The sequence below is a fragment of the Melanostigma gelatinosum genome, assembly GCF_949748355.1.
Source record: "Melanostigma gelatinosum genome assembly, chromosome: 17".
Taxonomy (NCBI): Eukaryota; Metazoa; Chordata; class Actinopteri; order Perciformes; family Zoarcidae; genus Melanostigma; species Melanostigma gelatinosum.
In genome coordinates, this window is record NC_136650.1 from 4,663,346 (window position 1) to 4,678,169 (window position 14,824).

The 14,824-nt window shown below is 46.9% G+C and overlaps 1 protein-coding gene across 1 annotated transcript in view; it reads right to left on the reverse strand.

Moving 5' to 3' along the window:
• The window catches only part of macf1a (microtubule actin crosslinking factor 1a), a gene marked incomplete at its 5' end in the record, with an annotated part of 117,677 nt that extends 108,195 nt beyond the window's left edge, over positions 1-9,482 (reverse strand). Inside the window, 5 exons of the mRNA XM_079288262.1 lie at positions 389-508; positions 668-774; positions 1,269-1,381; positions 1,710-1,876; positions 8,283-9,482. Of these exons, the coding sequence (XP_079144388.1) occupies positions 389-508; positions 668-774; positions 1,269-1,381; positions 1,710-1,876; positions 8,283-9,482 (1,707 nt within the window). The remainder of the gene's footprint in view (positions 1-388; positions 509-667; positions 775-1,268; positions 1,382-1,709; positions 1,877-8,282) is intronic.
• Between the last annotated feature and the right edge of the window lie 5,342 nt (positions 9,483-14,824).

A 14,824-nucleotide genomic window follows, 5' to 3' on the forward strand; every position in this document is an offset into this window, starting at 1 on the left:
TGTGCATAGACTTTGTATGTAATCTCGACGAGCGTCAAAAAATCAACGCGACCGGTGTGAACGCACCATTAGTCTTTTTTTCAAATGTCCTTTATTACTCATCAGACTATACTGAGGATTTCAGTCAATCGAGTCCAGCCAACACCGATTGTGTCCCTCGAGTCAAACTAGAAGGATTTAGAATGCAGCTTGGGACAGAGAAGGAGGAATGTGACGAGAGTAGAGAGAGACTTTGGTTAACTTTATATATTTTTAACTATTTTACTCTCGTCTCTTTTCATCAACGATATTTCATGTGGATATAGTAACAGTATAGTAACAGTCTTCAACGCCAACTCTAATACAAATTTGAACGGAGAAGCAACAGGAAACTGCTTATGATGCTCACCTTGAGTTCCACAGGGTTTTGTGGGAAGTTCTTGTTGGCCATGAGGGCCGTATGCTGGCGGCTCCACTGGAGCAGAGAGGAGAACCTGGACTGGTACTCTGACCAGCGCTGGTCCACCTCCTGATGATGGACGAGGAGAGAGCAGGAGGAGGAGAGGTGTGAAATCACACATTACAAATTCACAAAAACAAATGTACAGGCACAGTTCAAACCAGAACAAATTCCTAAATTGTTTCACAGTAACGTTGGTGTACATGAGTGGAGCAGAGTGGGACTTGCCTGTGCGGTGATGCCCTCTCCTCCCTCAGGGATTTTGGGGAAGGCATCATAGATGGAGGAGACGTAGGTGATGACCGACTTCTCGTCTGGAGATGGAACATCAACGTCTGAGGAGAAAGAAAAATGGAAAATTACAGAAAGAAAACCGCAAAAATAAAAACATGTTTATCATGCTGTCAGTTAGAAGAAATCATGACATTTTATGGTTCTGCTCAGGATTAAACCCAATTTAAACTCTGACAATTTGAAAATAGGTATAACCATAAATGACAGTTAGTTCACAGTTACGCTGATGAAGAGCACACAATCTAATGTTCTCCAAAAGGTCGGTGTTGTGCAAAGCGTTTATTTTTGGCAGAACTTTAAATGGAACATGTAGAATGAAGTGTTTTTTTGTAATAGCATTATTTCAGTTGTTGACGTAGTTTCTGGCCGTGATGAATGGTGTCATTTTAAACCCAAAGACGAGGTTGTGGGGTTGAGAGGGTTAAGCCTCTCGTTCAGAGTGGACAACAGCTCCCCAGAAAAAAAGCTCAGTTGCTAAAAGTTGAATCATTATAAATAAATCAGTGTTGGCTCCACCCTGAGCGTTCAGTCTCACCCTCAGCGTCCAGCAGGCTGGTCACCCCTAGCGACTCGGCGATCTCGAAGGCCTGCTCGAGGTTCTCCCGGTTACTCTGCCGCGACACCGCCTCCATGTCGATCAGGTCTGGCCTGGAACACAAACATTTTGTTGGTGTGCTTTAAGCTGTGCGTCTGTGTGTCTCGTCTCTTATCTGCTGTATCTGTTTAGCAGCCGGTTCAATCTGAGTATTCCTGGTAGTGTGTGTGGTGTTCACCTTCCAACCGTGCCTTCAGAAATATCTGACTTTTTAAGTATTTTTCGCAAAGGCAGTGCAGTTTACAACAAACAGTCTTACCATATTTTATTACATGTATCATTTTAAAAAGGTATTAAACTCGCCAGAACTAATATTTTGTTGACGACCTACTCAACCAAAACAACAAACAGGTGATACGACGTGGCTGCTCGTCCTCTGACCTGTATCTGTGCAGCAGAGCGTTGAACATGCGTCCGTTGCTCCAGGATGAGGTGAAGTTGGTGCAGCGGAGGCCGGGGTAGCCTTCTGTCGCCTGCTGGCTCCATAGCAACAGCTTCTCTTTGGCCGTGAGGTCGCCCGACTCACCGCTCACGTAGATCTCTGAAATCTGGAGGAAGCAGAGAGGCAGAGTAGGGCTTAGTGCTGGGATTCATTGTTTCCTGTATGCACAGAAATCAGAAACACAAACAAACTGCCAACAAAAACAACAACTGCAATTCTCCGTTGTGTTGCCAAAAGTACTGAAACAAACTGAGTTGCAAGTCCTGACTCAACTTTGCAGAATCGATCACGGTACATTCACAAAAAAGAAAAAGAAATCATAGGAATTCCAAATGCTTTCCAGATGTCGCTGCACATATTACGTTCCATCTTGAAGCCTCTCCATGCCAGTCACCATAGTGACACACAGCAGACGAAATAAGCTGTTTGAGCGAAACTCATCGAGGTTAGAACTGGATGAAACTCATCTTGAGCGAGACAGCTGTGGCTCTACGAGACACAAACTCACTGGAGAGGTTCAAGTAACTTTCACTCAACGTGTCTTCTCCCTTCAAACTCCTCATTCATCTTCCTGGTGATCCATAACCCTCAGTGTGAGAGACACAGTGTGTATCTGGTTGCATGTGTTTCTATATTAATGTAAGTTATTTTTCAGTATTCCCTTACTCCATCATCTAGCCTGCTCATTAGCTCGTGTACCCCCCCCCCCCTCCTTCTGTCCAGCCTCTCCTCCTCTTTAACCTCGATCTGTCTCCTCAGTTTGCCGTGTTCTTTCATCTGCTCAGCCTTTTCACCCATGCCCCCCCCCCCCCTGCACTGATGTCATTGTGACTATTAGAGACGGGGTCATGTGTGAAGTATTTTCTCAGCCAGGGACTTGCGCTACCCACTAACTCTGTGACACAAATTGTGTTGATTTTGCATTATCGAGTATCTGTCTTAGGTAATGCTTTAAAATGATTAGGCCTTTTCAAAAATATGTCTCAATGTCACCATCTAAATATTCAACCTCAATTGTTCTGGCTTGTGCTGTATGATGGTGCAAACAAATACTGTACTCTTTGACTGAGGAGAAACAACAGACTGTGTTAATCACAGCTCCTGAAAGCCCCTGAAGATGATAAAGTCCATGTTTACTGAAGGCCTGGAGAGAAACCAGGCTTCCATGGAGACTGACAGCTACTTCATCTACGTCTTCTGTTCACTGAGCTACACCGCCATTTTCCCTCTGTGTGCTTCATCCCATCAATGAGCTCTCTTTAGGTCCAACTGTCCACGGCGACAGAGGCAGAGTGATGTATACGTAGCGACCGTCATCAGTATTCTTCTGTTATCCCTTCTTCCCTCACTCACCATCCAACAAGCCTCCCTCTGGCACCGTCTCTCTCCCTGTTGCTAACATAGTGCGGTATGAAAGTTCAGTGTGTGCAAGGAGAGTGCAGCAACAGCCAATAAAGACAAGATGAGAAGAGAAAGGCCAGCAGCGGAGGAGCAACTGCATGTGGTTTCACACAAAGTACTATTTGTTAAGATTCGTGTTCAGCAAACGACAAAGACAGAAACAGAGATTAACCAACTGTTACACACATAATGTGAATAACACAAACACACCAGTGTTAACTCCATCAGCGGAAACTGTGACTAAATGCGTTGGTCTACGACCTTTTTGTCCTACGACTAAAACGAGGCGATGACACGACGGCACCGACTTCATTAAACACGACAGCCGAAGATAACATGCAGCGCTCTTCATCGACAAAGAGACGGGACTGAAATGGAATTTAAAAAAGATAAACTTGACGAATCTCTCTTTAAATATAATCTGATGACTAAAACTAAACTAAAAGAGTTCTGCTTTCTTTGACAAAGTTAAGAGGTTTCTAGTCAACTAAACAACAGGACGAGGTTGACTAAATATGATAAAAACAAACGGACATTTTACACGGGACTCATACTAAAAACATAAATATCTGACAGAAGTAAGACTAATATAAAGACCATCTCACAACAGACATCAACAGTATGCGTGTGCGTGTCAGGGTTGATATTTAAACAGCGGACTCCAGACTCAGATTTCCAACAGGATCACAACAGAGCAACAGGAGTTTCCCCAACAACCGGTGACCGTGTTAATTGCTGACTTTTAGCCCAATGCGTCCGCGGTAACTTACTTCAATATTTGCAGTCGATAATAAACACAGATAAGCATCAATTTAAAATGAGATCGAAGGCTTTTACGAGGACACCTCCATGTTCTGTCTGGGTTTTCAACAGCTAAAAACTCAGAACCTGAGTACACAGTATATGTCATGGTATCTGACGCTCTGTAGATGCTCAGTTTCTCCACAAAATACATGTTTATATCTGCCCACGAAATATTGGGTCACTTGCTAATGTATTCTTTCCACTTCTCTTCCCAAACTGCGTGTGCACACGTCTATACGTCATCATTTTCTTTGCAAACAGTAAGAGGGTACACACACACACACACACACACACACGTACGTAACAGTTTTCTGCTCATCTGAGCAAATAAGGGAAAAGAGGAGAATGTGGACACAAGCACGCACAACCTTTTCACCCGCTGATGTCAGTTGGAGACTCACACCATGAAGCGGATATTATGGCTGCCTCAGCATGTTTTTTCGCCCTTAACATCTTTCCCTAGCCACCAAGAAGTGTATGCTACAGCTAGCACCTTAGCATATTTAGCAATGGGCTTTCCTGCAGAGCTCCGCCTGCTTTGCAGAGAACTACAGAGCCTCTAATCCTCCCTCTGAATATCGATACAGCTCTCTGTGTGAGGCCTGCATCTGCACAGAGAGCCTGGACTCCCACTGCAACAGCTCCTCATCTTCCTGTATTCATCATGTGGAGATATATACTGGAGCCTCTGACAGTAAAGAACTGTAATATTCTAAACACACGGTTCACCAGCTTGTTGGCAGCAGCTTTCGAGTGTATCTCACGGCCCTCTTCAAAGAATGAAGCTCATCATCGTGTGGTCCATTAAGAACAGACATTGGGTCAGTTCCATTAGCTGAAGAAGGTTGTGAGTTGTGGTCAAAAGCTCCTGAAAAAGCTGCTGAACCTTGTGTTTAGAATATTTCAGCGCATTCCCACAGTCAACCTCTGTGTGTGGCGGCTTCTAAATGTACTAACTCTAAATCTCTATGAAGCGCTGACACACTGTTAGCAAGAAAGCTATATTGTTCGGTTAGCTAACTACCACTTTCTTATTGTGAACACATCTGACTGACTCGGCAGGTAAGCCACTGTGTGAGGCCAACGATCTGTGTCGTCATTGGAGCAGTGAACTTACCATCAGCTGCTTCGCTAATTCAGCCTGCTGGGTATTCAGCTAGCAAACAGCCAAACAACGGTTTAATGAAGAGAACGGGCTCCTCTGAAGCGGACTTGTCGGTGTAACCCGCTGTACAACTCTGCCTCGTGAGCAAGGCTCAACACCCATTTATAAAAGCTGTTACCAGGATGGCAACCAAGCCTCAGCTGATAATACGATAAGTGGCAACAGACCTAAATTGTAAATAGTAAGCGAACTTCATGCGTCACTTATCGAGGTGTTTTACATGCTTTTCCGTCCGTACTTCGCCTCCCAAGACTTCACAAATTTCCTTTTGGTTATTCGGGAAGATTCGTCTGGTTCTTTGACAGTTGAATCATTTGGTTTTTTTACGCTGACAGGGCAGTCAAACTTTTCACTCCACAATCAAACTATTTCATCCTCCATTGTCTCTCAAACAGATGCCTGTGCACACGTAAGTAAACACTTGTGCAGCGCTTCTGACTAACAGTAATCTTCAGATATCACTCATGCAACAAATATTTTAAAAAGGTTGTTTTGGGGTTCACGGTTTGCCATCCCTACTTTTTATGTTTAAAAAAAGTGGGCTGAGAATTGGTTGCTAAATTCTAAATATTGTTGTCAATGTCAACCACACTGTCGTGCCCTGCTTATGTGATTATCTTGTACTTATATCGTGAGTAAATGACTTATAACACAAGTGTCTTACAGGTCTTTCTTCTCCGTCTCCACTGGACATCCATGACGGTGTCATTAGAGGAGACGTTGTCTCCTCTAATGACACCGTCATGCGCTCATACGCTCTAGTTGTGCCGCAGATCTCATCGTCTCAGAGACGATGAGATCTGCGGCACAACTAGAGCGTATGAGCGCATGAATTCATGAACGTGGTAACATAACCACTCGCATGCATTTGTCAAAAAACCAGACAAGACCACAATGCAGAGTATACAGAGTGAACATGATCCATACTCATGTCCACCAAGATAGCCTGCAGTATACATGTCACATTGTGTGTGTGTGTTTGAAGTCCTGGTGTTGAGACTTCACACGTATCTCTGCTGCTGGGTGCTCCTCTACATGTACAGTATGCACTGTATATATATATCCATGTGTGATGTGCAAGTATAGACGTGTACGTGAGTGAAAGGTACAAGAACACAGAAACACCCAGAGCTTTGTTTGAGGTGGCAGCAGAGACTGTAGCGCTGCCATGATCTAGCTACAGGCATCCATGATGCGCCCCGTGGCTCTGGACTAGCCCTCCTTTAAAAGCATGGCCTCTTTGAAGTTTGTGGGGAGAGGAGGGAGAGCGAGGGAGGAGATAAAAACAAAGGGGGAGAGTGGAAGGTGGAGAAGAGAAGGAATAGTTCTACTGGTACTTATAACAAAAAAGGAAAATCCATAAAGAAAAAGGATGGCTGGGCGGACGAAGGACAGACAGATGATGGCTGGACAGCAGGACAGCTTGGGGGGGGTACGTGGGTATATTTCAGTGGTGGTAGAAATCCCCTCGAGGCTCGACAAACAAAAAAAGACGTCTGGCTGATGAATGCACATTTTCAAATCCCTTTTTATGCAGAGACGGGCATCACAGGCACCCGCATACAAAGGCCAGCTGCACTTTAAACCAAAACACACATGAAGCACACAGACACAGGGGTATCGATCATTATAGCCCAGGAGGAAAAACCCCTCTTAAGCAGGGATCTCTGTGGATCCACTGCGTCACGTGTTTGTTTCTCATGACTCAGCAACTGAGCCTCAAACCAGACACGTAGCGCTAAACACAGCCGAACACACATCCATACTGTACCACCTGTGTAACGTGGAGGGCAACGGAAAACTAAACGGTGGCAGCCGCCGTGGGGCGAAAAAAAAGCGTCCGTCATCTGCTGTACCACTGCAGTGGACTGCAGCAGCCTTTTCTGTTCTCAAGGTGAAGGAGAGCTGAACGCTGTGAGGTAGCAGAGAAACTCTCGCTGTCTTTGCTGCAAGTGACAACCCAAACATTTTTCGCATCCCAAATACAAACATGTACTGTGCAAATAAGCGCTGGGCAGGAATAACAGGAGGAAGTCCAAACATATGTGTATGATAAACCTCTCTTGAGAAACAGGCACATTGTAATCTATATTTCACCAGATATGGACAGGAAACAACGGAGTCATGAGGCACTGCACCACAGCTGTTTCTTGACAATACAATAGGGTTGGGAAATATGCTTCATTCTAACTCAACACAAACGAAATAAAACCGTCTTGGTTAGTCTTCCTACTGTTCCAAGACCACTTTTACAGTTTTAGAGTACTTTCTTGGCAAAGTGTATACATGGCAGGAAGGAACATGTAACATCTGCAAAGCCTAGGTTGTTTGGTTTGTTGATTAAAAAAAGTTGATGTTGAACAAAACACGTGTAACAACTATAAGTTATTGAAATAAGTGCCAAAACTAAAACAACAAAGAGCCCTCCCAGCAACAGGCAAACTATAAAACATGCCTAAAACAGTCAAATAAAGAGTTCAATGTAATGTAAAAAGACCACAACGTAATGAACCGATTTCACCCTTCTATCTCCCCCCCCCCCCCCCGGTTGTATTGTGCGCTGTGGAATAGTTCAGAAAGTGACGAGTTTCAGCTCAAAGCAAGAGGGAACCGCGTCACTCGGAGCAGTGACCCGTCTCTCACGCAAACAAACACCCGGCCCGTCTGTCTCTCACAGTCTAACAGATGTCAGCTGTGGGCGAGTGTCTGTGGTGTCAGGAAAATGACACGCAATGGAAGGAGGTGAGGGAGGGGGGGGGGGGGGGTAGGGAGGGAGGGGGGGGTAGGGAGGGAGGGAGGGAGGATACTGGGAGAGAAGGATGGAGAGACGGTCTGTGCTGCGTTGATTAGGCTCTGGGGACGGTGGTGGAAAGAATGGAGAGAGGCAGAGTGTCTTTAAGAGCTGATAACAAACACGCACAACCACATGACAACAGAGGCACCGTTTTGCTGAATCATATTATTTGCCATCAGCCAGGTAGCAAATGCTCTGAGATCTGGTACCAGTCAGCGGGGAGCTTCTGGATTAATCAACTAATTGTCGAAGCACTCTTCAAGACAGAGATAGAGATACAGATCTATGACAGTTGGCTCATGGAGTTAATGTGTGGAGGGCAAGAGGTAAAGTAAGATGGAGGCAAACCTGTGGCAGGCATTGTACAGTGGCCCGTTGCTGCAGCGACAGAGGACTCTCCATCATTGAGTCGAGTCTCTCTGATGAGCTACTGGTCAGCCCTCCCCAGTCCGTCTGACTGGGCGTGGTGCCCGCCGTTTCTGGAGAGGTCAGCGGCAGGTCGCTGGCATAGCCCGACTCTAACAGAGAGGACTGCTCCTGTGCACGAACTGGAGTACCCAAGCTCAAACCCTCGACAGCAATAGTCTCCTGAATTGGGATTTGGTGAGAGGACATGGAGAAATCCCATGCAGACATTTTGGCTCTACTTTGGTCCTCCTCAGACAGCTGGAATTTGAGAATATTCTCTGTGACTGGAGACGGGGCAAGGGGCTCTTTGCGCACCTCTACCTCACTCTCACGTCCGCCCCTCCACACTGGTGAGCCAAAATCACTGGGGTACACAGTCCTCACCACGCAGAGTTTACCATCCACCTCACGGATGTGGGCCACACCTCTGTGCTCCCTCCCTGAGGGCGTCCGCAACACCGCTATAGTTCCCTCTGGTCCTCCTTTGACCCCCCCATCCCCCTTTTCCTCTCTCTCTTTCTTCCCCTTGTCTTTTTTCTCCTTCTTTTGCCGAGGGACCCAAGGTTTCTCCAGGACCCCTTGGACTTTCTCCTTAACGAGACAGACCCTCCCACCGCCCGGAGTGGTACTGCCCAGGGATGGGGCTGTGTTGACCAGGGTGGTGGTTGTGGTTTGGCTCGGGATGCTGGAGACATCTATGATGGCACTGACGGTGTCTTCCTCCCCTGGGATGCAGAAAACTCCTCTCCAGGCTGGACTGGGCTTGGGGGACGCATCAAGTATCCTGTTGCCCCTCACACTGGCACTCACGGAGCCAGGGGAAAGGGTATTGCTGTGCAGATTAGTTTTGGAATGAGCTAACTGGATATCAGGCACTGTAGTAAGAGTCCCGGCTCTGTTGTTAAAATCTGCTCTGTCTATAAGTGCGGCCTTTCCCTCGTCGTCTTCATCCTCTTCCTCTCTTTCATCGGGCCCATGGCGTCTTTGTCGCTCAAAGTCATCCTGTTCCGACTCTCCTTTCCTGTTCTTCTTGCCCTTGTGCTTACGCCTGAAACGTAGACGCTTCTTGGGCAAAAGTGGGGGGGCTCCAGCGAGTTCCCCCTCCTGAGGAGTCCTGACACAACCCATGGAGCTCCCCATGTCCTTGTTGTTGACAGATAATAGTGTACAAATACAGGCGGTTAATCCAATGTTCATTTGGGTTCGAACATCATTTGGTGTTCGAGAGCAAAAATCCCATCCTTCAAAAAAAGACAGTAGAGGGGAAATGTACAGATAGGCTAGTAAGTGACTGACATCTCCCTCAATAATCAGACACCTGTGAGTAATGGGAAGTTAGGAACAGCGCACCTAGCTCCATTTTCCATGGCGGCATCTTAAACCCACCCTGGTGAATTAAGACAGGGTTGGTATAACCATCACCGAAGGAGCGAGACGAAAAGTCCGTCTTTTGGTTCAGTCACGAGGCTGACAGCTGCAGGGCGACGTGTCAGAGCTCCCACCCGTCCTTCACCGAGGCTCCCGAAGGGACCACTGCTGTCTCCAAGGGCCCTGCTGTATAACAGTGTGTGTAAACGGGCGGGCAGCTCCCTGCTTTGCTTGGTCCGTTTATCCCAGAAGACTTGTGGCTGCAGTCAAGGACACGGCTATGCTAGCAGAGCCACACAAGGAGGACAATAAGAGATATTAGGGTCAATTGTCTGATTTATCACCGGGCGTTTGGCAGGTGAGCAGTTACCTGGTGTGAGGCAATGTGTCAGGCGGGATGAGGAGTGTAGGAGAGAGACAAATTGCAGTGCAGTCCGGTGGTAGTCAGGCCATTGGTGAAGCGCCAGCTGCTTCACGCAACCTGCATGTGTGTCTTTTCTCACTTCTTGATTCAATGTCAGAGTTCCTTCAACTATAAGAGGTGACTGAGGAAAACACCACTGCTGCTGCCGTTTCATTCAGATCCCTCTCATTTTGCGGTGGGTAATCCAAGAGCTCTATCTACACTCGGATCTAGCAGCTATCTGAGCCCATGAATTAATGATGCCTCTCCCTCCTACTGTGGTAATGTTATTGCAGTGCAAGAGGGAGAGAAGTACGATCCGTAACGCGAGTCAGCCACACAACAGAGATCGGTGGGAATCCTATCCGTCACGGTGCTCGTAGTGGAAGTAGTATCAACGTTGAAGCTGTCGATACCCATCGTAGTGCCGGCGGGCTCGGTGTCTCATTCTGCCGAGGCAGCGCGGTGTCCAGATTGGTTGTGGGTGAAGGATAAGCCCAGTCAGCCAATGCTGCCACGGCTTGCAGGGAGATTCAGCCAATACTCCGACAGCTTGTTAAATACTCAATCAGAGCTTTCGGCTTCCCGCCCTGATGCTTCTCCTCGTCATCCTCCCACGATTTATCCTGCCCATTGAGCTGGTGTCTCGAGTGACGTGTCGATCCTTCCAGCTTGTGTGCGCTCCTCTTAAGGGACTGTTGTCAATATGTTGGATCCAAAATCACCGGCGTTAATTTATCCCATTGGCAAGATTGGCAGAAAGGTTGACAGTCTTTACGGTGATCATGTGGGGCGGCCACATACCTGTGGAATCAAACTCACTGTAGTCCAGAAAACCCACAAAAAGCAGCTGTGTGCCGTAGAGAGGGGGTCGGTCTGAATCTGGGGGCACCTTAACCTCCCCAGACAGCTTAGCATCTCATGCCTCTCCCCTGGACACCAGTCTAAAGATCCCCCGCACCTCAGTGTGGGACTCCCTGTGGACCAGAGTTGGCTGGGAATTGTGTTCCAGCGCTGTCCAATCATAAACCTCCCGTGTCAGTCTGCCAGTTACTCAAGCAAGCTTCCCCTTCATCAGGTGGTGCAGTGCGACGATGGTAACAGCCTGACAAACTCCGTCCTCTCTGGTTCCTGTTTGTCTCTTAATAACTCCTCACATCCACTGATCTAATTAGGAAGAGGCATCTCGCGGAGGAGCCGGATCCAGCTCAAGGTAGCAGACCTACTTCAGGTGCAGATGTGTGTCTGGAACAGAGCCAAAGGGATTCAGCGTCCAGTGAAGGGCAGTTTTGAACTCCACGCAGCACCGCGGCGGAGGTTAGGACAAGAGGGGCCGCACTCCATGTCCCCTTAAAAACACAAAGACGTACAGGGAGCAAAACAACAAGTGCGCAGGGCGTCTCCGGTTAAAAGACAACCGTGGCTCCCTCAGACAAGCATGGCTGGATTGATCCGATTGACACGGTGGAGGCCAGAGACACAGCAAGTGTGCAGCTGTCCTGGAGACGGGGCGAGTGTGTGTTTGTGCCTGCGAGCTTGGGACGGTCCCCTGGTCAGCTGCGTGAGCCCGTCTGCATACGTGTCCTCGAGTGTGTCTTGTCCTGCAGTGCGTTTTGAGGCCTGCTGATCCGATGGAAGCCGGGAGCTCCGGTGACTGCAGGCAGCCTGGGTCCGTCTCTCCCTCGCTAGGCTTAGCTCCTCCGCCGTATCCCTCGCTCGCAGACGCCGGGCGGAGGAAGAGAAAAGCTTTTATCTACCGGCTGCTGCAGCTTCACACTCTTCTGCTCGATCTCTCACTCTCACAATCCACCCCTCCCTGCATTGCTCTCCTCCTCCTATCCGCGTCCTCGTCACTCCTGCCTCTCTCTACCTCTAGCTCTCTCTCTCTCTCTCTCGGCTGTTAGTGAGCAGCTTCTATGCCACAAAAACACACATCACACACACACACTTGACCCAAAAGCTTCCCCTGAATGACAGCGAGCAGGAGAAAAATCACATCTAAAGACTGGTGAGTCTCTGCAACATAAATGAGAAGCCGGCTCGCACTTCAATCCGTTTCTTCTTTTCCCATCTATTTCCCTCAGTCGCCATCTGTCCATCAAGCTACAGATTATGAATGGCTCTTGGAGTGAAGAGGAGAGGCGCAGGGTGAGGGAGGGAGGGAGGGAAGAGATTTGAGGGAATTAAGAGAAAGTTGAAAAGGACAGAAGAAAAACAGGAGCGGACGGATGAAGGCTGTGAAAGGATCAAGAGAGGAGGGAGGGGGGGGCACACACACTTGAGTCAATGTATACTTCTATACTGTTGGTACAGAGGTAGCTACGCTTTCAGTATCACTGGTTGTATACGCTCATTCCAGGCTGTTTTAATGGCAACATGGGATGTGCAGGACTTTCTGCATCAATGTGATAAAGTACCTGGATTTTACATCCATTTAATCCACTGGATTAATCCAAAACACATCCTTTCAATCTGATTTTTTTAATCAAACGATTAGTGCAGTGCTGAAACGATTATTGACGGCTGGATTATCTGTTTAGATCATTTATGCCAAAAGATTTCTGGTAGCAGAGCTGTGACCATCTTGTTCTCTTTGGACTGTTAAATCGGGTTTTGGGAACTTGTGATCGTGATATTATACAGTTTGATCAGCAAACAATTCACAGATGAATCGCTAATGAAAACAAAAATCAGTTGCAGTCCGAATAGACATGGAAGTATGAAATGGGGTTGTCAACCGGACAGAAATTCTGATGTTTTATGTCCCAAAAGCATTGTGATCTGTAACTCCCTTCCTACACTGTGGAACACATTTAACGGCGTGTTGCCACACACACACACACATCCTTAAAGCCTCGATAAGCTTCCACCCACCATCGCTCATCAACACAGCTCATACATGCATGAGATCCCGTACAGTGCAGCATGGCAGCAACACTGCAGGGGGAAAGGCTTCGTCACAGACACTGCTGATGTATGAACTCATGGTACTTAGAGTAAGTGCCTAATGTTTTCAGAGAGACAGATATGGATGGAGACCAAGAACAGGCGTAATCCATCTTCTCTTATGAACCGAAAGAGAACGCACACAAACACGCATGGAGAAGGCATGAACCAATGGGAGAGAAGCACTAATCAAGCCCCCGAGGCTTCACTGAGGCTACATGGCATCGAGAGCGTCAGACTGCTGAGATAATCAGACTGCAGCCGCCGTCTGAACCCAGCACAACCGCTGCATGACATACTTTCAGAAGCTCTTTTGATCAAATATCTAGCAGCTCTTTCTACAGCAATGTGCTCTGAAGCACAGCGATTGATCTTTACATTTTAATTATAATAAGTTTATATTCCATCCGAGGAGCTGTAAGATGCCGAGCCTTTATGTTATTATATTCCAAAGCGTTTTGGAAAAGAAAATTTGAATAATTGTTAAGATCACTGCTAAAAACAAAAGATGACATCATGTATTAGCCCACGACTACGGGAGCCTGAAAGGGATGTGAGAAAAACAATTCTTGTTCTTCTGGCCTAAATTGTTAAGTTTTGCCAGAATTATCCACGTTTTGGCAGGTGAATGTATTTTTGGCGGGATCATTTTGAAGTGTTAGATGTTGTAGTACTCAGGTCGGCCACAAAAGGCTGAAGAGCACCACTACCCGATGTTCTAAACAGGACTAAAAGAATCATGTATTCTTCCAAGTGAGTTCTAATTTAAGGAACTTAGAAAGATTTTCCTGGCAAAATCTTTTTCACCTGTTCTTAAGTCATAAACACAGGAGACAGAACAGTTAAGATCTGACTTGGACAATTGATCACCAGAATATTGTTTTTCTCATTTGCCTCTTGGGCTTCCGTACATTCACCGATGTGTGTCGGGAGTTCTGGCTCTGCAAGCACTTCACAGCTCCACTGCTGTGTCCAGGTAACACAAAATAGTATGCCACGCTCCCCAAAGCATTGACCTCGAAGTCATTCATATCACTGAACGAGATTAAACAAGTGACAATAAACTGAACTGACAATAAAGTCATTGAATGCAGTCTGTGTTGCTGAGAAACCTCATGACTGATTGTTAGCTCGGTAAAATGAACGAACAAACATTGAGAAGACAAAAGAGGTTTGTATGAAAAGATAAACATCTGGGCATGGCTTTTGTTTTTTCAGTCGTGCCGTTTTTTACTTGTGCTCCTGACGGCGTGCTCGATGTCGGGCGTCCACACAAGTCTACAGTGAAGTCAGTTTTAACCGGCACAGTCTGCAATCAATGGATGCAGCACAGGCCTAAATCAGTGCCAAGGAACTACACTGATAAAGTAACCTGCTGATTCTGCCTGGAAGCAAGTCAGAGAGACGCTGATGAAACAACTCAGAATATTAACTGTCCAGAAATAAGCAGTGACGTACAGCTGGCTGAGCCAATCACAGGCAGACAGTGCAACAGGAGGAGGGCCCATGGATAGGGACGAGTCTTTAACACCGAGTAACTGGTGTCACCTAGTGGCTTCACCGAGTTACTACAGTCAAGTGTAAATGGAGAGTAGTGGGATCAATATCGCCAGGGTTCGATTCGCAATGATGATGAACATGTGAACGTATGAATGGTATTCATCAAAACACCTTACTGTTGTCAACTGGGACTCTTTTCAAAGACGCTACAGAAAGCTTGTCTGCGTGCTTCAGCGGGCAACATTTCTGCAGTGTTGCAGAAATG